Genomic DNA, 24,044 nt, shown 5'->3' on the forward strand with positions numbered 1-24,044 from the left:
GGATGATGATGATGATGTATTAAGACAGGACCTTCAGCTTAACTCTTTGAAGCACGGTGGTACTTATATTATACCACCTTTTACATAACGTTTGCGAAACTCCGTGCCGCAAAGAGTTAACTTGGAATCCGAGTCACTTGTGTCTCCACCGGTAACCGAACCCGGGACTACTCATCCATTGGGAACACATTGGGTGATATCAATAAAATGGAGAAATTACTCATTATTCCCAATTTTGGGGTAATTACTCGCATTGGTATCGATAAAAAGAGAACTGAGCACTACTCGTCATCTCGGCTGACCTCGGAGAAGCCCCTCCCCTTTGGAGTAACCACACCTCTATTCTCGAGCCGAGTAACTACTCTGCGTTTGATATCAATAAAAATCAGACTCCCCTGTGATGCAAGTAACTTCTCTAAATTTGTAGAGCAAGCTCCGTAGGTGACCCCCATATTTCGCATAGTATATGATTGTTTTGTAGCGCAGAAAAACTTTTAAGCTGCAAAGAAATGCTGCAAATAGTGACTACAAAAAAACATTATAGGTTCATGAAAGAAAATGTAGAGTGGTTTGCACAACATTTTTTAAAAGAGAATCAACCGAAATTCGGGGTGGCGCACTAAGTAATGACGAAAAGATGCGAGTTGACTTGCGTTACGTGAGTGATCCGGGATTCCAGGTTGGAGTGTCAGAAGATTCTGGTGTGGCTCAAAGTACTGTGTCTATGACTATTACAAATGTAATGGATGCAATTATTGCGGAATCTGAAAACTGGATTAAGTTTCCGGCAAGTGTGCGTGATATGCAAGCAGCAAAGGCAGAGTGGCAAAAACAATATACATTTCCGGGTGGTATCGGAGCACTTGACTATACACACGTGGCATTGAAGAAACCTAGTATTTTGGAGACGAATACGCTAATAGGAAGAACTCATTCGTGGCTAAGCGGTTTGCGTACATGCCTTTGGTGTGGGAGCTCAATTCCCGGTGTTCGATTCCCGGCGGGAGCTCATGCGATTCGGATTCCACGTTAATCAGTAGGTCCCGTCTCATGTAGCCTCGCTACTGAAAGGGACGTTAAATTCAAAATCAACTCAACTCAACGTTGATAGGAAGGGGGTATACATGTGAATGTATTTCGTTTATGTCAAGACGAAAGGGGACACGTATGATGTAGATGACGTGACTGGCTGGACTATTTAAAAAAAAAAAAAAAAGGAAATAAAGGGACCAAGTGTCTGATTTCGTTCTTAAAGCCAAACAATCTACAATCCACGTGATATGCACTTGTTGTGTTAATCTTGATGTTGCTGAATTCGAATCAACATCCATCAGCTCCAATAGGTTTGTTCCCATAGTTTCAGTATTACTTTCTTGTTTTCTTTCTTTTCTTTTCATTTCTCTTTAAATTCTTACTCGAATATTAAAGGTTCTCTTTTGGATTTGTGTCTCAGTCGTAGATGTATTTGATATTTCGTTACATTTCACTGTAATTACCTTCAAAGCTTCGGCGTTCCTTCGTTTACTTTCTGGTGACTGTGACTTTGAAAGTACCACTGGAAACTCTTTTATGATATCCACAAATGCACTTTGATTGAAACTGTCGTTGCTACTTGCCTCTTCCATGGCATTTAGGACACTGCGTGTAGGTTACCTACGACGAAATGACCGCGCGACGGATGGGAGAAATGAGTAATCACTCCTTTTATTGATACGACTCACTGCTACGCGTAGAGGAAACTGCGAGTGAACGTTCATAAATCTGGAGCAGTCTAGACCTGAGTAGTGTCTTGTCTTACTGATATGAAATTGAGGGAGGAGATTTCTCCAGGTGTAGTTACTTATTTTTATTGATACCACCCATTCTCTAAATACTGACATGTAATTTATTCATGTAGGTTTTAATTTACTATCCGGAGAAAATGTATTCTACATTTGTGCATTATTTCTTAAGCTGTCTGTTTGTAGCGCTTTTCATCTCCAGAAACATGAAATTTTAATATTTTAAACCTCTCAGAGAAATGATCCAAATGACCTGTTCCAGGTCCCTAGGTCACCCTAGTCGAGATATAGGGTGTAAAGTCCCCATAAGAATAATATGGGGGCATTTTAAAAATAGAAAACGAACAATATTAGAGTTGAATTCGTGATTTTTGGGGGTGGCTGAGATGAATAGTGACAATTTTAATCCAATTCAACTTCAAGGTCATACTCCACTCCCCAGTCAGGGGGCGAGATTTTGAAATTAATTGAAAACGACAGATATTAGTGTTGAATTCATAGTTTTCGAGATTGTTGAGTTTAACAGTATTAGTTTTTATGATGATCAAGTTCATCCTCACCCCTTGGGCTGGAGTGAGAGAAGATGACTTTTTAAAAATAATCAGATAAGCTAGCTAATTAGTAGGGTTAGGATCTTGATGATTTTGCATCTTTTTTCTGGATTAGTATAAACATTGCTCGTTGTGTTATAAATCCTGTTTTATTAAAAAGAAATAATTTAAGACAAACTTGTTTGTGCATTTTTTTGCACTTTTTGCCCATTTCTGTGTATAAGTGCATTTTTTAAAGTTTTTGGGCATTTTACGTGCATATTTAGTATTTATTCTTACTTTTAACTGCATAATTCTCATTTTTCTTATAAAAACAATAAATTGAAGCAGAATGCTTCCGCCTACACGATTCTAGTTCGAAGATTTGTTGGAGTAGGCGTGGCCAATGTCCGCAGACTGCAGTCTCTGGCGATTAGTCACATGAAGCGAAGGAGCGAGAGTTCAATGACCTTGGCATTCACTGTTTTGGTGAGCTGTTGGTAGACGCCTAATTCTGCAGTTTATCTGGTTAAAATGCCGAAGATAAAAGAGAATAGTGCTTCCAAGCTTAAACGATTTGTGAGTGAATTTGGAGCTGAAAAAGTATTTACAACAGATGGAAGTGTTCTCTATTGCAAGGTATGTGATACGGCAGTTTCAGCCGAAAGAAAATTTACCGTTGAACAGCATGTTTCAAGGGACAAACACACACGGGGACTTAAGTTACGTGCGAAACGAGAGGCAAACGCCGCGCAACAACTTCTCCCGCAGTGTGGTACATCCAAAAATCATTCTGTTTGTTTCGAAGATTTGTGTGAAGCATTTATTTATGCTGACATTCCGTTGAACAAAGTGGACAACGTGACATTGCGTGCCTTTTTGGAAAAATACACTTGTAAACCTCTCCCGATTCTTCGACATTAAAGAAGAATTACGCGAACAAACTTTACGAAAAAAAATTGCAGTGCACTAGACAAGAAATGGCTGGAAAGCAAATATGGGTGTCCATGGATGAAACTTGTAATTCGGAGGGACGAAATGTAGTAAATGTTGTTGGAGTGATGCATGAGGGTGGGCCGGGTAAAACATTTCTTTTGAATTGCGAAGTTCTGGAAAAGGTCAATTATTCCACGATCAGTAAGTTATTTGATAAGTCAATGCATGTCTTATGGCCTAATAGCGTCCTTCACGAAAACGTGCTGCTCTTTGTAACCAATTCTGCACCGTATATGGTAAAAGCAGCGAATTTACTTCAGGCGCTATATTCGAAAATGATTCACACTACGTGCCTCGCGCATGGTTGCCACAGAGTGGCTGAACAGATACGTGTGCAGTTTCCTGATGTTGATAAACTCATAGGAAGTGTAAAGAAAGTGTTCAGCAAGGCCCGACCACGTGTAGCAGCTTTTAAGTCGGAGCATCCTGAACTCCCTCTACCACCTAGCCCCGTTCTTACCAGGTGGAGAACGTGGCTAGAAGCCTGTAAATACTATTGTCAAAACTTCGAAGCTGTGAAGAAAACGATAGACTCTTTCGACTTCTCCGAAATTTCCGCGATTCGAACTGCACAAGAGATACTGGTCAATCCTGAGATTCAAGGTAAGCTTGTGCACATTCAATCTAATTTTGGATTTCTACCAGATGTGATTACTTCTTTAGAGAAATCTGGAGAAAAGTTGACTTCAATTGACTCAATCAAAAATACAGCAAGTGCATTAGAAAGTGTTCCTGGGGAAGTAGGACTTGTATTGTCAAGAAAAATGACAGATGTATCGAAAAAAACTCAGGTTTCCATGTTTTGTGCGATAGTGGACATTCTTTCAGACAGAAAATTTGTACTGTAAAAATTAGAAAGTGATCTAGGAATTAGTGATATGGTCTATTTCGAATATGCTACGGTGGTTTCTGTAGAAACTGAAAGAACCTTTTCAATGTACAAATCGTTATTTGCAGACAACTGCCATGCATTCCAGTTCGAAAACAACCTTCATATTGTTTTGTTGTTTATATATAGGTAATGCACTAATAAATAGTAACGGATGATTCTCTGTGAAAGCATTTTTTTAAAATTATAGTGCATTTTTTTAAATTTTTTGTGCATAATTGCATTTTTTATTTTGCATTTTCCCCACATTTATAGTGCAATAAAATCCTAACCCTACTAATTAGTAACTAGAGCGAATTAAACACAATAACATATTTTCTCGCACTTGCGCGGGACTTTGCAGGTTGCTACTTTTAAATATTACTTTATTGTGAATCTTAAAAAATCCAAAATTTTGCCGCCCCCTAAATTCTGCCGTCCTGTGCTTGAGCATAGAATAGCATTTACCTAAATTCGGGCCTGATTTACTCTTATCAATGTTATTTTCTTCTAATGTATTAACGCAGTAATTGCTTATTTCACAGGCTGTTTCATTTTTAAACGAATTTAGTTCAAGCAGTTTTAGGGTAATGTCATTTTTTGGAGGGGCCGCGGTGGCTCAGTAGTAGAGCGCTCACCTCTGGTGCTTGGGGTCCCGGGTTCGATCCCAGCTTCCGCCAAGTGAACTTTGTAGTGGACAAACACCGTGTGCGTGGGTTTTCTCGGGGTTCTCCCGTTTCCTCCTCCTTTCTTCATTCCACCATTTCATTAATTTCTCATAATCACCGTCTCCTTTAGCCTAACCGGCATAACCGTGGGACGTAAAACTCAAAAATTTCACTTCATTTTTTGGAGTAACTATTGAACAATCCACGGGAAGATTTTCTCTGCGTCATTACTACCGTCGGTAGCAATACCAAAATAGTGGGCACTTCCTATATCATCATATAGTCTATTTGTTTCGTAGTGTCAGGAGTCAAAATGGATTTTCCTATCGCTGTTGCTTTAGTTCTCCCTAAAGCGATGTTTATTGCTGTTTTGGAATCACTAAAAGTTTAGAATTTAACTTACTAGTACAATCCATCGATTTAAATGACATATGACGTTCCATTGTATGAAAGCATATTGTTAGTTCAACTACTTGTACCATTGTTTCCTGTTCAGAAGATTTGGGAACAAAGTGACTGTCCAGTCTTTCTGAAGTGCTAGCTGAATACATGTTTGATTTATGCGTTTCGTGTGCTATGTGGTCTTTGTTATCCGCTCTTCCCATATGCGCTACCGTATATTAATGTGTAACACTTACATATTTTACTCTCCACTGCATGGTCATTTCTTCCTCATTTTATAAATATTCCACTCAATATTTTTCCGTAAAAGAATACTTGCGCTTGGGCATGGTTGAAATACTTTAAACTCCAGACACCAGCAGTGTGAAACAAGAACGTTGATTTCATTCTACACCAACAAAGAAATTCAAATCACTTCACTTCATTAAACTTGCACAGACTTGTGTAGTATACCCACTGGACTGGATAAAACGCTTGATTGTAAAATTGTGCCTCACAAGACGGAACGGGACGAAATAGACAATTTAAATACGTTTAACATGAAACAACTCAGAGCAGTATCGCCACTGTTGATTGAAATTCCAACAATGCAGCACTACTGCGCTGCCGATTAAAGTATAAAATAACTAATAGTTAAAGCCTGACACCTGGAAAAAGGCGATGTTTTATATTGAAAGTGATATTCAAGAACTTATTGCCAGAACATATTATGCCTCCTCTTGAATATATTTTTTTAATTCCTTTTTCCTCTAAAAGCAAACAACCCATAGGACGAAGGAATGGATGTGATTTTCAAACTCCTTGTTGTTTGTTTAGTAAAATTAATTGATGAGAGTAGCTGCACAAGTCATCGAATGTTTTCCGTTTTTAGGTGAGACATCCTAGTTCTTGGAGGCTGACATTTTTTCAATCTGAAGAACGAAAACCGGGACGGGACAGTTAATTCTTTCGTTGAAAACCGAGACTGTCACGGAAAACCTGAATGTCAGGCAACCCTAATCCGGGGCCGCCATCTGCGGCAATTTAGCCAATACGGCGTGAGGAAGTATATAAGAAAAACTAGTGTAAAAACCACAACCAGCCTCTTCTAGGTGGCCATTAAAAAGCACGAATGCTATCTAACCGAGTCAGAATGGGAGCGCAGCAGGGTGGCCCTGGCGGTAGTGATGTGTCCGGAGAGAGCAGACGCGTAAAAGAGAATCTTGCAAAAAAAAAAAAAAAAAAAAAAAAAAAAAAAAAAAAAGCATTAGGTCAGTTGCTTTCTTAACACATTTACTGCACTTACTTCGCTTCACGATTTGTATAATTCTGACACTGAATTGAGGAAACTATGGGCCACTGTCTCGTTTCTCGTAGAGGCCTTGTATAAGCAATAGGCCTTCCCTATCTTTTGTAATTTTGCACGAATACATTATAAATAAAAACACCTTTTCCATCAATAACTGTGTCCTTGAAAAAAAAGAAAATCACTGCCGTCATTTGCCAATGACAATTCATATCATTAATACGATGCTCACATTTGCACATGTAACTGTCCTCCATTTCTTTATTTTCTATGCCTTTCTACATTTGCCACACTTCCTGTCCAATTTCAAGAATCCGTGCCACTTCACAAAACCCACTGTCCCATTCAAACTATGGTGGAACTCGTCTAGTACCTAGATTGTAGTTGATGTTACCATTGTCTCGTGAAATCAAGTGCCATTATGTAGTTCAAATTTGGAGATAAAACCTCTATAGTTCACTATTTCCCAGGGTGTTAATGAATTAGACCGACAGACTGTAAGAGGTGATTTCTCACATCAAAATAAGTAAAAAAGTTCCTATGGACCTGCGGGAAAAATTGCATAGTTTCAGAGCTATGGTTGTCCAAAATCGCGAAAATAATAAATTTTAAGATGCCCTATTTGGAATTCGAGAAATCAAAGTGGCGGTTTTTATCAGCGTAAAGGAAGGCATGTCTACACAATTCCTCCTTTGGACCCTCCTTGAAATCAAGGTTTATCTGAAAATTGTATTGAGAGGATATTTGAGAATTATACCCTGCACGGAATACTCTGCATACCCATTGAAAACTGATGTAATATGCATTTTTGGATTGTGTATACCCATAACAAACACTTTACCATTTTATATCGTAAAGATCAGATCCGTCGTTATTGTGACAGATCGGTGCTTGAGCGATTGACCTTTAGAAATTCAAACTCCAATTAGTTAGAATTTCACAACCTGGTTCTAAGTGTAAACTCTTTAGTCGGTAGAGAAGAGGCCGTGGATCAAGTGTCAGAGTTGATGACAACTTGTTTTCGTGGGTAAGTGGTTCATGGTGGGTGGTGGGTCGTAGTAGTTCATGGTGGGTGGTGGGTCGTAGTGGTTCATGGTGGGTGGCGGGTCAGAGTGGTTCACGGTGGGGTATGGGTCATGGGTCAACTTTTCATTGACCCACGACTCGGTTAACTGGTTTTGTTTCGGTTTAAGCTTGAAACAGCCAAAACTACGAGTAGTTTACTGAACATGAAAATCAAAATTTGTGATTTTCTCGGAAACGCCTCTAACGATTTTTTCATGTTTCATAAATACATGATTCATAACAATCTGATAATGTGGGATAACTCATTTATCCTGAAAAATCAGCAAGGGGTAGTTCACTTTTGGAGTGAGTTTTTTTCGGACGATTTTTCAAATACGAAACAGGCGATATATAATAGTTTGATTAATAACCCTATAATAAGGTTAAGTAATTTCTCCCGAATAAATCCGCGAGGGGTAGTTTCTTAATAGGAGTGAGTTTATTATTGGATGATATTCTCAAAAGCAACCCAATCGATTTTGTTTAGATATCATTAATAATTCTGTAATGTTGGCGCAAATCATTTTGTTGATACCTCACAAATAATTATTCAATTAATAACCCTGATATACGAGGGTGCCATTTGTCACTTATAAAAAGTTCATGTAGGTAATTTTCCTCGAATGAAATTTCCTTAAAACATAATGTCGCTCGTATTTCATGTTTAAGCAATAACTGCAGCATAATATTGAATACTTTAAGAAATTGGAGTGAGAAAATTTAGTGGAGTGGCCTGTATCTTTTATTACATATTGAGAAAATAATTATAGAATTTTTCCTCTTAAAACGGAATTTCACAAAATGCTGGAACAAGTGTTCACTTACTTTTAATAATGAGTTTATATACTGTTTCATCTCCCTAACATGTCGCGAAATATCCCATTCTTGACATGCATTTTAAACCCTATTCCTCCACTTTCGCATATACATTTTGATGACATAACAAGTAAGTATCGTTTCACTGTAATTAAATCTTCCAAACTATGCGAATTCAAGAAGGAGATTGAAACGTATTCTTGGGACACTAAATCGATTGCAAAAAGCCGTTTCTTGTTTTACTCATTTAAAAGCAAATATTTTATTCATTGTTGGTGTTTTAAAAATAAAAGTCGTGCACGAGTAAATGCTTATTTCTTTTAAGGATTATGCTAAACCGGAGATTCTGTTAAACAGAACGGTAGTACAGTTTATTTAGTTAATATTCTTAATTTTATTGAAACAAAATTGAAATAAGCAAAATAAATAAATAACAAAATTCATTCTTCTTAATAGTTTAAAGTGGTGTATATATTGCATTTTAAAACGTACTTTTAAGAATAAATTATGACATTTGCATTAAATAGTAAATATTACATATGATTTCTTGCTATAGATAGATCAAACAATAAAATATGGTGTATTTTGAAATATTAAAATATTGATGTGGTAGTGTACTTGCAGTGGCGGCGTAAGGGCGGGGCGAGCGGTGGCCCCGCCCCGGGCTCCACTTTATGGGGGCCCCCGGACGGTAAGTAAAAAGTAATTACTAAAGAAACTTAGCGTGAGGTACAAGGGCCGTCAAGGTTTATAATTCACAGCTTCCCTAAAAGTAAAAGTAAATATTGATTAATTGTTGATCAATATCACACCAAATAACAGATGAAACAACAAAAACATCTGTCTAATAAAACTAATCAGTGCCAGATTTCCGAATAAGCTAAACAACGTATAGGTTAGGGCCTCACTCTTGGGGACCTAAAAAAAAATTTAAAGAAAAACTGAATGTAGATTAAAAACAAATAAAATAACAGTTTTATTATCTTTTGGGCTCCCAAAGAAATTTAAAGGAAAAGCTGAATGTAGACAAACGTTTCACTCTCTTGGGGGCCCCAAAAAAATTTTAAGAAAAAAGCTGAATGTAGGTGAAAATAAGTAAAATCAGTTTCACTCTGTTGGGGCCCCAAAGAAATTCAAAGGAAAAAATGTATGTGGATTAAAATATGAATAAGAATTACTTCAGAGAAATTTAAAGGAAAAATCTGAGTGTAGATTAAAATATAGATAAAAGAAAAGTCGAAGTATATTATGTTGTCTACATTCTTCTAGCTTGCTTCCTGAAATATCACTATTTTATTTATCAGTTCAAGAAAAGATCACAAAGAAGTGATGAACGTACATAAAGCTTTATAAAGATAACCAATAAAGTTATGTCGCTTTTTGTGGACGTCTGTGTTCAAATGGCCCTCATAACGTGAGTTGAATGCAAATGAAGATAAGGCGAAGATCAGTTGTTTGTGTGGGGTATATCCAACACACTACCTGGTTGTGGCAGTTTAGTTACACCGTGAACTTACGTAAGGACAGAGTGAACATGGGATCTCCAAAGAGCGTCGTAAGGGCGTATATGCTGTACGAGTTCAAGCAGGAATGTTAGCGGAAATGCAGAATGTTAGCGGGATTCATGCTGGATTTCTCTTTAACACGTTGATGGAACAACGAATTTATATCATACACATATGAGTATCTGACGCAATGTACTCAACTTTTTGATTAATTATTATGTACACAAGGTAGATATTGATATCTCATTTTGCACGTGTGGCTCATTATCTTGAAGTGTTCTTTTGTGGCATTCATGTATCATTATCACAAGTAAACAAGTTATTGCACAAGCCAAGGGCCAGATAAGTATAATTGCACACCGTCTTGTCAGTTATCGGTCATATGTTTTGCACACACAGATAAAATTACTATCGCTCGAACTTATTATATGCAGCGATGAGCATGACCACCTCGTAGGCTTGCTACTGCAAGATAACATTATACATATTTCATAATACAGTTTGATATCTTCTGCTGCCCAATTATATGCACTCAACCTTTGAAACCGTTCTTCAGAATACTTGCCACAAAAGAACACTTCAAGATAATGAGCCACACGTGCAAAATGAGATATCAATATCTACCTTGTGTACATAATAAGTAATCAAAAAGTTGAGTACATTGCGTCAGATACTCATATGTGTATGATATAAATTCGTCGTTCCATCAGCGTGTTAAAGAAGAGAAATCCAGCATGAATCCCGCTAACATTCTGCATTTACTGTTTGTTGCTTTTGAAGTGATACATCGACCAGAGTCGCCAATAACAGCGCAGCAAAGGGATACAGCACGCATATTGCAATGCTTGCTGGAATACTGCATGGACGATATGGTTACGTTGGACACAGAAGAAATATTAACATTAGCAATTCAGAAGGACGACATGGAAGAGAATACCGCCCAATATTCTCCTGTGGATGACGACATAGAAGAGTGTGATGGCGGCACAACCATACATGGTCAAGCAGACATCATCTTTGCATACAAACAAAAGGCAGTCAACCACTGGAGAAGTGGTATTAAAAGACCGCTATCCCTTCGATCCGTCCAAGCAAAATTTAGAAAGGTAACCTCAAGGCAGCAGCTAGAACGCTGGGAAAAGCAAGTCATTAGTGGAGGAACACGGAAGGATAAGATATCGCAGGTATCTCAATACGTTCTTCGGCAATTCCAAGACGCTCGTGAGGCACACTTTCCAGTACACGATGTTGATCTACGACGATGGGCTCTGCAGGCCAACAATAGATTTCACCTTTCATCATTTAAGGCATCAAATACCTGGCTGTGGGAGTTTAAAACAACACATAAAATCGTATCGCGAAAGGTGACGAAATTTATATCTACGACACATACGTCTGAAGCTAAAGAGGACATATTGAGAACCGTAAATGCCTTTATTGACAATGTAAAACGCCATATTATCCAATTCGGCCCAGGTAATGTGTACAACTCCGATCAAAGTAGTTTCCAACTAGAAATGCATGGCGGTCGAACCTTGGCTGCTCAGGGAATGAAGAAATTGGAAACAGTTGTCCGATCCGCGAGTGCGACAACACACAGTTATACAATACAACCGACCATCTCTGCCGATGGTGCTTTGCTAGCACCATTACTCATTGTTCTGAAGGAGCCAACTGGTGAGTTCGGCCCACGCGTGCACAACACTGTGTTTCGCCCCCGTAACGTATATCTTACCGCCTCAAAATCAGGAAAACTCACAAAGGAACTTTATCGTCGTTGGCTAGAGCACATGTATTTTCCTACAACACAGCGTCAAACAGTTCTATTGGACGCTTGGAGTGGACATTGTGAAAATACCATACACTCCATTGAACCGGAAGAGAAAAATACGGTGCTACTTACAATACCTCAAGGTTCAACTTGAAAGCTGCAACCACTAGATATGTACTTTTTTCGCTTGTGGAAGACATTTGTGCGCCGCTTTTCGGACACTGTTATCTTATAACAGTCTGATATTAATTTGCATCTACGGGATAACATAATCAAACTACAATCTCTGACACATAATCAATTCTCCTCTCCAAGATACAAAGATGTCATCAAATATGCGTGGTATCACATTGACTATACAACAGACAAACCGGCACAATTTTAGACCCCAGCAGAGTTCTCCTTTTCCACGAATCACATCCCGACATGTGACATTTGTGGACAGGTTGCTGTGATTCGTTGTGGTTGGTGTAAGAGATCACTTTGTTTAAAGCATTTTTTTTTTTTTTTGTGGAATGTCATTATTGTGACACATTTGTTGCGTAAGATATTGTGCTTTAAAAAAAATAAAAAAAAAAAAAAACTGTTGGTCTGTGTTATAAAGTGGTGGATAGTACTTGTAATATGTATTTCTTCATTGCACTTCTATTATTTGTGGATTGTGATCTTTGTAAACTATTTGGATGAATTTGGTGGGGATGTGACTCTCCTTGCAACAGTTTTTCCGCAGGAAATAGCAAATACGTATATTTTACTTGTATATCTAGTATGTACATACGTCTTTTTCTGCAAATTATTCCTGTCCTTTTGGAGATTTCGAGCTTTTTTGAAAATATTCCGGGAGGGGCTTAGGCCCCTTCATACCGTTTTCCGCAGAAACGAAACAATACGTGTTCCTTACTTTTAAGTCTAGTACCTGAATGTGTGGTTTTCTTGGAATCGCATGTGCCCTTTTTCGATTTTGGCCTTTGTCATTATTTTTGGAGATATTTAAATGGGGGCCGCTGTTCCCCCTGCAACCGTTTTTTCACACAAAAGAAAAAAAAAACCGTATTCCTTAATTTTCTATCTAGTATGTGTATACGCCTTTTTCTGCAAATTGCTCATGTTCTTTTGGAGATTTCAAGCTTTTTAGAAAATACTTCGGGAGGGGATTAGGCCCCTTAAAACCGTTTTTTCCGCAGAAACGAAAAAATACGGGTCACTTTATTTTGTGTCTAGTATCTACCTGCAAAATTTCGTTGAAATCGGCGTGCAACACTTTACGGATGTTCCATGTTAGGTGTCGTATAAATTCTGGATTCTTTGTTGTTTTGTTTGTTCTTAAGATTATGTCATTTCTGTCATGGGTTGTAGTTTCCGTTACACTATTCCTAATCCTTTTTCTGTGATGCCCCTTGTTTAAAAATGAATATATCCTGTATATATATGATATATATGCTGAATGTCACCCCCATTTATTTAACATATCCCAAATTAAGATGGTTTAAACACACACCAATGGAAAAGGGGGAGGTGGAGGGGGATTTTGGGTTTTGACCTCGCGCCCCAAAATATCGCCATACCCAAAATCTCGCCTGACCAAAATGTAGATGTTCCAACAGATGATAAGAATGACGGTATAAAAGAAGCTGTTTCAGAAGAAGTATCACGGGTATTTGACCAAGTCCCGCGATACCATATGAAAATTCTATTTCTGTATTAGAGGATTTCAATGTGAAGGTAGTGCGACAGGATGTTTTTAAACTGGTTATAGGGAAAGAAAGTCTGCATAAGGAAAGTAATGACAACTAACGAGGTTAGTTTCGTGAACTTTGGAACATCCAAAGACTTAAAATTTTAACAAAAATCTAATAATATTTATGAAAATATGAAACAATATATGAGTTTTTACGACGTCCCTTGATTATGTCCTATAGGTTAAAAGAGACGTAGATGACCAGGATGAAGGAAATGATCGATTAAAGAAAGTGGGAGAAAACGGGAATAACCCGAGAAAGCTCACGCACACGATGTTTTGTATATTATTATTATTATTTGTAATGTGGAATTGCATATTAGGGAACACATTGGGTAAATTTTAAAGAAAAGTTTCATTCGCGGCGAGGTTTTGCCCGGCGAGATTTTGTCCCGCGAGGTTTTGGCCCGGCGAGATTTTGTCCCACGAGGTTTTGGGCGGCGAGGTTTTGGCCACGCGAGATTTTGTCCCGCGAGGTTTTGGCCGGCGAGATTTTGGGCGGCGATGTTTCGGCCGCGAGATTTTGTCCGTATACCGCCTTCTGCCGCCACTGTGTACTTGAAACTTTTTTTTTTTTCTAGCATTAACACAAAATAGAACATGTACTTTTCGTTGGCGAGGGAGAGAAAAGAGCAAAGTGGAATCCCAAACCCACGGGAAGGAGGGGGGGGGGGTGAAAAAAAGAGAGGAAAGTGGAAAGTGACCACCTAAACCCACATGTGTAAGTCATAAATCAGAGTTTTCCGGAGACCAAAACTATGGCAACGTTGGTGAACACACATTTACTTACAATGTCACTAGTAAGAGGATACGACTGTTCGGACATTGCCGATACTATCCACGAAGAGTTTTATTGTTTTTGCCACGACTTTACCATTAGCCATTCTTCTGTAGTGTACCGATTAAAGGAATAAGGTGTTACAAAGGAAGTTACAGATTAAAAAAAAAAAAAAAAAAACCGAGGTGGGATGAATTTTGCATGTGTTATGGTTCGTGGACGAGTGAAGACTAGAAACAAGTGATCTTTTCAGATGAAACGTGGTTTAATCTGATGGAGAATGACAGTTCAATGAAATTGTGGATACGGAAAGATGAAGAACTTGAAAATTCCAGCATTTCTGTAACAAAAGTCTTGTGGCAAGTTATGATGTGGGTGTACTTTCCTGCGAAGGGTTTTGGCAGAATTAAAATTTGTATTAACAGTGTTAATGCTCAAGAATATCTGCAAATCTTGAATCGTGATTTGGTATTGACTGCACAGGATCACTTTTCAGGAAGTAATCTGAAGATCTTTCAAGACGATAATGGAACCAGTCACTGTGCAAAGGTCGTGGACAAATGGTTTCGCGACATGAACATACAGAGACTGAATTGGCCTCCCGACTCTCCCGATCAGAAACCCAATGAAAACCTATGGGGTATTATGTGCAGGAGACTTGTTGATCAAAGTTTAAGATCAAAAGAGGAACTTATGGTAGCAATTGTTCGTGTTTGCTTTCATGAAATTCATGTTATATATTGTGAAACTCTCATTGACAGTATGCCTCGAAGGTTGGAAGCACTGTTGAAAGCTAGAGGTGGCCACACTGCTTAATGACAAGAACAAGTGTTAATTTCCACATCATTCTTTCTTGTAAAAGTTGTTTTTACTGCAGCTATATAAATTTCGGATTCATTACATTACTGCTAATCCTATGTATACATATATAATAAATGTAGGTATATCAGAGGTATCACATGTAAACCGTGTATAATATTGTAATTACCTTGTAATTGTGTAAATAATACCGTTACGTAGACAAAACATGCGTGAAATACTAAGAACTAAAATTAAACCAAATGTTATTTTATTTTATGTAGTTTTGAATCCAAAATCCTTGAGAATTCACAAAAGTATGAAGTGATGCTGTTATTTTTTTACAGAGTGTAGTTATCAGCGGTCCATGTTGCATGTCCATGGCACCATTAACATCATGGTAAAGCGATTGTCCCTTATATCAGGGATTTCGTTCGTGCAACCGAATCCTATATGTTCATGTCATGTAACTCACGGTGGAATGTGATTGCCGATACAGGCTATGGGAGATGCTGCTTGAGTTTCTCCGTCACTTACACCACACTCATACGAAGGTTCTGAATAACAGGTCATTTTAGTGCTCGGCAGGACCTGTCACTGAGGGTTTCCCTTCAACCAATTTCTCTTCATCGATCTGTTTTTCCCATGAGTTTTGTGAGCCGTCATTATACTGGACACGTGTTCTTTGCGACGTAGTCTATACACTTACCATTTTTGCCACATAACAGAGCGCCAACAATTTGCTCCCTTTGGAAATCAAAGGGGTCACCCATTTTTACACTATCACCGTCTACCTGCTTTACTGTACTGCCTTTTTTTATTGCCTAACGCAGTACAGATTTCACCCTAACACACCACTACCACCAACTGCCTGGCGTTGCCGTTACCGTCTGACTTGCCAACCCACACGTGATTGGTTTCCATTAAATTGATATATATGACTAACTTAACGAGTATATAATCCTTGTGCAATTAGATTTTTCCCATTCTAGTTCCCAAGTTTAAAATAATAATGCTAATGAAAATAATATCATATCATTTTGTGTTATAAGTGTGTAGTATGTGAATATAGTGTGAGTAGTTAGCATTTCTTTCCTATTTTTCTTTAAATATATATATATATATATTTGAAATATCTGAGTTTATTTCAATATTTCTTGCTAAGTGCTAAATTGTATTCGTATTTTCAGTATCAAAATGCCTGTTGTGGATAAAACATATGGCAAAGTAAAACGGCGACGAAGATGGAAGCTACCGAAGGCTCTTTTGCAAGATGAAGATAATGAGACTGCAGAAGAGAAGACTCTGTTCGAAAGGTTATATGCCGAAAATATTGCGAAACAGAAAAAAATTTACGCAGAGAAGAGGACATTTAAACCGAAGAAGAAGAAGAAAGCAGATAAGGAAAATGTTCAATCACATAATAATAAGTCAACACGTCAAAGACTGCCACAACGTTTGATCAAAACGCTATTGATAACTCCAGAAACTACTCCACTGTCGCTGACAGATGGGTCTTTGGAGTCCACGTTTGACAGGCTTTTGAAAATAGATAGGTAGGATAATTTTTCGAAATTTAATTTTTCAGTAAAGGAGATGCATCATATTCATTTTCTCTTCCATTTTCAGTAATATTTCACGTATTCAGTTTCGTGACAGTACTGCTGATATATCAGTTGTCTGCGACTTTATACTCACTCGTGAACATACGTGCAGTTGAATGAAAGTTTATAATTAAATGTAGCATGTAAATATGTAAAATATTGTGTTTGTATGTGGCAAAGGACTGAGGCAGTAGCTTTACTGTTGATCCCTTCTCATTAATACTTTTCGCTAAGTTCACCTCTGCTTTTTAAAAATTTAGTGAACAACTTAGACACAATGGAAAAAGAAAAAAAATGAAAGTGAGGCAGATAGTATCTACAAAATACTATTAAAGAAACTAATGATGGTTGTCAAACCTTTTCTTATCGAACAGAAATTTGGGTGCGTAGTTTATGACGTCATTATTGTTGGGTACTGAAATTTTTACAGTATAGGAAAGCTCTTGAAAACTATTATTAATTCATTAATAGCATTTTGCATATAAAATCTAGCAGTAGTCGCAGAAAGTGTGCGTCTACACTTTCTACGTTTCTGATATTCTTCATTGTCTATGGTGTTCACTAAAATTCGAGCAAGTGGGTGAGTTTAGCAAAGAGCTTGAACCTCTTAGTCGCTCACTCAGTTTTCTTTTAATTAATAATGTATTTTATTGTCGTTACTTGGAAAGAGTAGTATTTCACGAAACTAAGAAATAAGAATAAGAAATAAATCAAACCGTATTCTTAAAATTATAATTAGAATAATTCTTGTATAGGAATACTTTCCATTCCGTAGTAGTTTTTAGTATTTTTCTCTAATTCATTATCTTTTTAAATAGTTTTAATTTATGTGAAAAATTATATTAATCCCAAAAATAGATTTGCCCTTGCAATTTACCAACTGGAAATCGTTTAACTTCAAATTTAACACTTATAAAAACACGGCCTAAGCCAACGTATAAAAATATTCTACATTTGAAAGATAAGTTTTAAACCATTTATTTTCCTTGTGTATTTTTTTATTTACAATAGTACATTTTTATATATAATAGTATATTTTTTTATATCTAGTACAATACAAGATTTTCTCTCACATAATTAGATTTGCATTAAATTTTGAAAAGTTGAAAGAAATAATTGTGCATTTTAAACTTTGAACAATTTTACATTCGTATACCTATCTTCATGATATTACGTTATGAATTCGTGCATCTTGGTTAGAATCCCAAGAAGTAATTCAAGGAAGCCAAACAGTGCCGAATAACTCTTACGTGTACTATATAATTTGCATATAATATATGACTATATGCAAATTTGCGAGTCAACTTCCTTCTTTCACTTAAAATCATTCACCGCTGAATACTAATAAAGAAACGTCAAACGCACTTTTCACACAATTTACAATAAGTGAAACCGAGCACTTAGCGATCACCATACTGCAGTTTTTGTTACTGGTCATTGGCGACAAACGAGAGTTGACATAAAGCATAGGGTGAGTTTCAAGTTACCACACTTTCTCTTGCGTAAACTTTTAACTCCGTTTCAGTTTGACATAAATAAAGTTTAGTGAATGATTCTTAAAGTAACTTGGAAGTAATTTTACATTAAAATATGGCAGTTTACTGCGTTGTAATGAAATCTAGCTGGAAACTACAATATGCAAAAACCAAGGACATATAATCTAAAACTGTCTCAGATTTAACGAAGCTTCTTGTGTTTTTAACAGTGAGTGATGAGTGGACTTCGGATCGATATGCACTAAACAACGGCAAAATATGCACTAAAAATCACGAAAATATGCACTGAAAATATGAAATATGCACTAAAAATTGTAAATATGAACCAATCAAAACCTGGAGTTAAATGAGGAATTTTATTATCTTTGAGAAAAACGTTGTATTACTTGAACTACATCCTACTTGGTGTATAACTATGATGCATTCATGCTATAATACACAACTATGTAGGTTTTTTCGGTGTCAAAAACCTGCATTTATCAGTCAAAACATTACTGTACATGAAAAATGTTCCTTCCGTGTCACGGGTCGTTTAAGGGACAGTATTTCAAAGAAGCAATGTTACTTGCCGACAGATCTGAAATTCGTGTGTCGTTGTTCCCAGGAACACTTTATTTACATTAGACAATTTTATGCCAGGATTTTTCGCGTCTATTGACTGTGTGTTTAGAAGAAATGCTTGTCCGATTGGTCTTGGTGGCGTCTGTTTCGTTATTGAATCAAACAACTCAAATGCACTACAAAATCCTAATCATCGCTCTTCTAATCTCGTTATGATCTTTGAAATTGAACTGAAATGAGTATTGATAAACGCAAGATCACTTTTAATGTTTCCAGCTCCGCAAGCGTACAAGGCTTCCTTGAATACATTTGGTTTCTTCGGGTTCAAACAGCTTACAGTCACTATGTGAAATTAAAATACATCTACTTATATAACCTATATACAGGGTGGCTCATTTTAATCTTTCCACGGAAATATCTCGAAAATGGTTAAACGTAAATGAACTGAATAAAAACTCAAATAGGAAATACCATGAGGCAAATCGAATGGTGATGTCACGGTGCCCCCCAGGGTCGCTTTTCAAGGGGGCCCGGGGCTCAACTTTAAAATTTTAAATGGAAACATGGGGACGAGAGACACCTCGTTCGATAGATCTTTAAAAACAAAAAAAGCGATGTGGCAAAAGATTGTTCATATGAGTCATCGTTTTCAAAATATCCGCCAAGACATGGTGCCTGTATCAGATAAAACGCCCAGTAGCATTAATATGAAAACGGTTGAAGATAATAACGGATGAACAGAGTAAAATTCCTATAGGAAATTACAGAGGGTATTTATCATTCCACGCCTCGAAAAATGTTGCAACAGAGATGATTAGATTATAAGTGCCATAATGCAAAGGAGGAAATCGAATTCCTACAAAATCATCGTTCCAACGTCCTCCGTAAGTGGGTGAAGTGGGACCGGAAAGAACGGTGAAATTGCAAGTGAGAACCTTAGGTTTTGCAAATTGTATCTACACAACAAAATTATCTGAAATGTGTTTTTATAAGAGATAGATGTCTGTAATGGAAAAAAAAGTAGGTAAAATTCTTCTTAAATGGTTCCATCCATTTTGGTTGCAGGCAATGATTGTCATAACTTTATTTGTGCATTATTTTTAGTGTACTTGGCTCAAACAATTTAATTCCTTTTATTTTAAAAAGGCTGCTATTTCTAAACAAACAGTGTGTCTTATCGTTGTACTTTCTCGCAACGGATGTATATTAGCTACGAGACAAGCGAAGCAGCCGACGGCCTTGGCAACCAACGGCAGCAATCACAGTCCTACCTGTGCTTACGTCACTCTGGTAGGCAGGACTCACGTGAACAGCGAGAGCAAGAAGAAAACTGCGTGACATAGCATTCATCCGGCGCCGATTTATTGAAACTGAAAGAACCTTTTCACACTCGCTGCTACAAAAGTGCATATCAAAATGTAGAATCGTAAATATCTATTCATATTTTCACATATAGGGAACATCCACATTATTTGTTGTTAAAATATTATCTATCATTGATAAAGATATGTACGTATCCTAATTATTATTAAATATAAACTTCATTTATGCCTATCTTGGACGTCATTTCACCTGTAGTTAGTCGTCACATGTGCTTTCATGTTGTTGTGCATGGTGCAATATATTGATATAATCGAATTCTTGGAGTGTCTAGTTGATTTTCAGGTAAAATGATGTTGAAGTTTTATCCTAATCTTAAGTTTAATGTTGTTATTTGAATTTTCGCCTATGTGTGGTTAGCGGTGAAAGAAGCTATTGCTTTTGTAATAACTTGTTTCGTCGTTAACGCTCGGCTGAAGTATTCGATTAATGATTATCTATTGTAATGTTTGCTCTACTTGGATTACTGTCCTATGGAGTAAACATCACATGATTTGTACAAATATGAATCAACTGAAATGTGAAACCAATTTGTCGAACAATGCAATTTTAGAACAATGTGTACAAACGTTGGTTTTGCCCAAAAGTCGTCTGCACAATATTGGTTCATTACAGTGTCAGTCACTTGTAGACCCAAGTGTTTCAGACAAACCATACCTATTGCAAGTAAAAGTGGGGTTCTCATTTGAGATTTTACCATTCATTCCCGCTTCACCCACTTACGGAGGGAGATCGGAAAGATAATTTTGTAAAAATTACATTTCCTTTTTAGCATTGTCACTTACAGTTTAATAATCTTTTTATCTGTTGGATTATTCTCGAGGCATGGAATGATAAAGCTTAAAATTTTGTTCAATTTTTTTGCATTTATGTACCGCCAACAAAATATTTTGCAACATTAAAAATTGGCCACTTCAATTACCTGTAGTGCGACATTTTCAGATTCGAATTGTAATTACCTCAGAATTGTGTCCAATTTCCGTACATATTTGTACCATCAAAAAATTTGCACCATTCAAATTAACAAAGGAGAGCCATTTTAAACTTTTGACCACTTCGATCACCAGTAGTGTGACATCTTTAAATTCGAATCCTAACTAACTTAGAATTTTCCCTACTTTTTGTAGACTTTTGTACCACCAAGATAGTTGGAATTAGAATATGAAAATGTCTCAATATAGGTGATCCAAGTGGCTAAATTTTTAAATGACCGTCCTTGGTTTATTTCAATGGTACATCATTTATTCTTGGTGGTACAGAAATATTCAAAAATTCGACACAGTTCTGAGCTAATTAAAATTGGAATTTGAAGATGTCGCCCTACAGATGATCAAAATGACCGAAATTACTTTCTCTCGTTTATTTGAATGGTACAAAATTTTTTCTTTGGTGGACAAAAATTCTGAGCTAGTTAAAATTCAAATTTGAAGATGTCGCACTACAGGAGATCGAAGTCTCCGAAATTTTGAAGTAGCATTCCCTCGTTTATTTGAATGGTACCAAATTATTTCTTGGGTGGACAAAAATTGAACAAAATTCTGAGCAAGTTAAATTCGAATTTGAAGATATCGCCCTTCAGATGATCGAAGTGGCCGAAATTTTGAAATGGCCCTCCTCCATTAATTTGAATAGTACAAAATTTTTGCTTGGATGAACAAAAATGGTAAAAATGTACAAAATTCTAAGCTAGTTAAAATTGAAATATGAAGATGTCGCACTACAACTAAATGGACCCAAATTTTTCTTTTGATATTCTTATACTGCTACAGAACCACACAATTTCAAATCCACACACACAATAGTAGCAACTTTAACTTCCGAGATGGGTAACGTTGAAATTTTGTTGTAGGTTATTTGACACCGTTATATATATCACCTTCCAAAAAGGCGACAGTCATGCATCATTTGCCGGGAAGATGAATCACTCCCCCTTTTCTTATTATCCTTTCACATCACCGTGGAAGATATTCTAAACCGACAATAAACCATTTAAAGATCTTGAGTCTATTTATATTAAAAACTTAATTATCATTTATGAGGAAAGTGGACGTTAAAAATTATCAGTTTGGTTGTTCCGTTAAATATGCATTTATATGCAGTACCGACATAAACATGCACTAACCTCCGAAATATGCAAATATATGCACTATAAAACTCTGCTCTTTTACCCCAAAACACCTGAAACTAATTTCTGTTTAAAGAGCATATCAATATCACATCAGGAAAAAAAAAACATGCAAAAATCCGAAGTCTAGTGATGAGTTCTTTGTTGTTAAAACTATCGTCTTAAAGCAAAACACATGTGCATAGGGATATTCTGTAATTTATGTAATACTGTCATATACTTAAAGTATGAGATGATTCCAAGTGAACTGACTTTTATTCAGTACATATACATAAACATTTCCAAAAGTTCTTTGTAATAACGTTGCTTTTGTCTTCTGTTTTTTAGTTCAAGTAAAGACGTTTCAAGCAGACGAAATAAAACGCAGACCAGAGCAAGTAAATTGGCCAAGGCCATAAGCTCAAGTTCTTCAGTAATCAGTTCAGTGACCAGTTCCAGTAATCTTAGTATGTTTCCAGAAGATCAAATATTTGCTGGTAAGGTGATTCTGTTAATTTCAGTTACTAAATATACCCATTTTTTCATAATCGTTATAAATGAATCAAACAATTTCGTTAGTTTTCTTAGCGACGAAAGTGCAGGTTTCCGTAAGTTACATTTTCAGTTTCATATATTACATCTGACAGGGGAAGAAAGCATAGGCAGTTGTATGTTCCATTTATTTTCATCTCCTTGCCAGTCTAATTTCTAGTCAGCGCGCCTTTGTTGCGCACTGTCCAGGGTTATATTCTGGAGGGAGGGCATTGAAATTTGAATGCATTACGGTGGTTCATATTCCACCTTAAACTGTAGAAACTCCGCCTCATATAGCCTCAGTACTGAAAAGGGACGTTAACTTCAATAGACAAGCACATTTTATTTTTATTCGACCACGTTTTCTTACCTTCGTTGTCTTCGATTCATTTGTTCCTTTAAAATTCCTTATTTTGGACATTTAAACAAAATTCACAATTCTCTCTTTTATTACAATATTTATAAATCAGTCCAAAACGTAACCATTGTGAGTTTCATAACTTGTATCTTTGAACCAAATGATAGCGGAAATGCCGAATGCTTGACTCATACGTTACTAATTGTAATCCGTTGATTTATATTCAGTAAGTTCTTTACCTTTTTTATTGTTTTAAAGTTTAACATCCGACGATTATGCACTGAAATTGTGGGAGACGGAGATAACTATAATGAGTGAAATAGTGAAAGGTAGGGGGAGAACCCATGGTGTTTTGTCCATAACAGATAAACTGGGATGTAACTAGGGACTCCACATACCGGAGGTGAGCGCTCTAATACTGAAACACCGCGGCCATTTGTATTTATAGTATTGCCATACTGTGCTCCCGTGTAACCAGATGGTTAGAGCTTGTGCCCGTGGTACACTCGAAGAAATAGGTATTTTCCTTCCTAAAATACGTCTGGTAATATTACATGCGTCCAAGGGTAAGAACTTCAGAAGATACTGCAACATAAGTGAAGTATTGGTTGTGCTTTATGTATTTGCCTTCCAGCTAGGCTGTATACTAGGAGCTGTGTGTCCGTCTTGTATCTCATTCTCTTTGCCCATGGTTGTGTTTGCGAAAATATTTACATTGTAAATATTCTAAATATTTGTCATATTGCGTTATCAAAGAACCAGCTTCTTTCAGTGGTTATAAAGTATGTTAACACGATAAAAAAAATAATAATAATAATAAAAAAAATAAATAAAAAAAATAGTTAATGAATGATAGGAAGTAATAAAACAACTGTTTTCTTGTATGATTGAAGAGGTGGGTGGCTTTTAGTTTCGTACTTTGATACTTCTGGATGCAGTTCTCATTGAAAACTGATTTGCTTTCCTCTAAGTATTCCGTCTTATTCACATAAGACGAATAATTGGA

General features: G+C 36.7%; 2 protein-coding genes across 6 annotated transcripts in view; both read left to right on the plus strand.

The window, feature by feature from the left end:
- The window catches only part of Haspin (haspin), a 152,513-nt gene that overhangs the window by 31,215 nt on the left and 97,254 nt on the right, over positions 1-24,044 (plus strand). For 4 of the 5 annotated variants that reach the window (XM_081767536.1, XM_081767535.1, XM_081767546.1 and 1 more), the window contains 2 exons: positions 16,192-16,557; positions 22,495-22,643. In XM_081767536.1, coding sequence (XP_081623662.1) covers positions 16,199-16,557; positions 22,495-22,643 — 508 coding nt within the window. In that variant the 5' untranslated portion in view covers positions 16,192-16,198. Of the gene's footprint in view, positions 1-16,191; positions 16,558-22,494; positions 22,644-24,044 lie in introns of those variants that run through there. The other variant, XM_081767544.1, reaches the window with a different exon arrangement.
- On the plus strand, positions 2,846-3,235 carry LOC145676437 (CGG triplet repeat-binding protein 1-like). Its single transcript, XM_081747281.1, has one exon. It carries the CDS (start codon positions 2,846-2,848, stop codon positions 3,233-3,235), a length of 390 nt encoding a protein of 129 aa, XP_081603407.1.

The sequence above is a fragment of the Thermobia domestica genome, chromosome 1 (assembly GCF_964235325.1).
Source record: "Thermobia domestica chromosome 1, izTheDome1.hap1.1, whole genome shotgun sequence".
Taxonomy (NCBI): Eukaryota; Metazoa; Arthropoda; class Insecta; order Zygentoma; family Lepismatidae; genus Thermobia; species Thermobia domestica.

Coding starts and splice junctions, on each gene's coding strand:
- LOC145676437 (XM_081747281.1), top strand. CDS start 2,846: ATGCCGAAGATAAAAGAGAATAGTGCTTCCAAGCTTAAACGATTTGTG.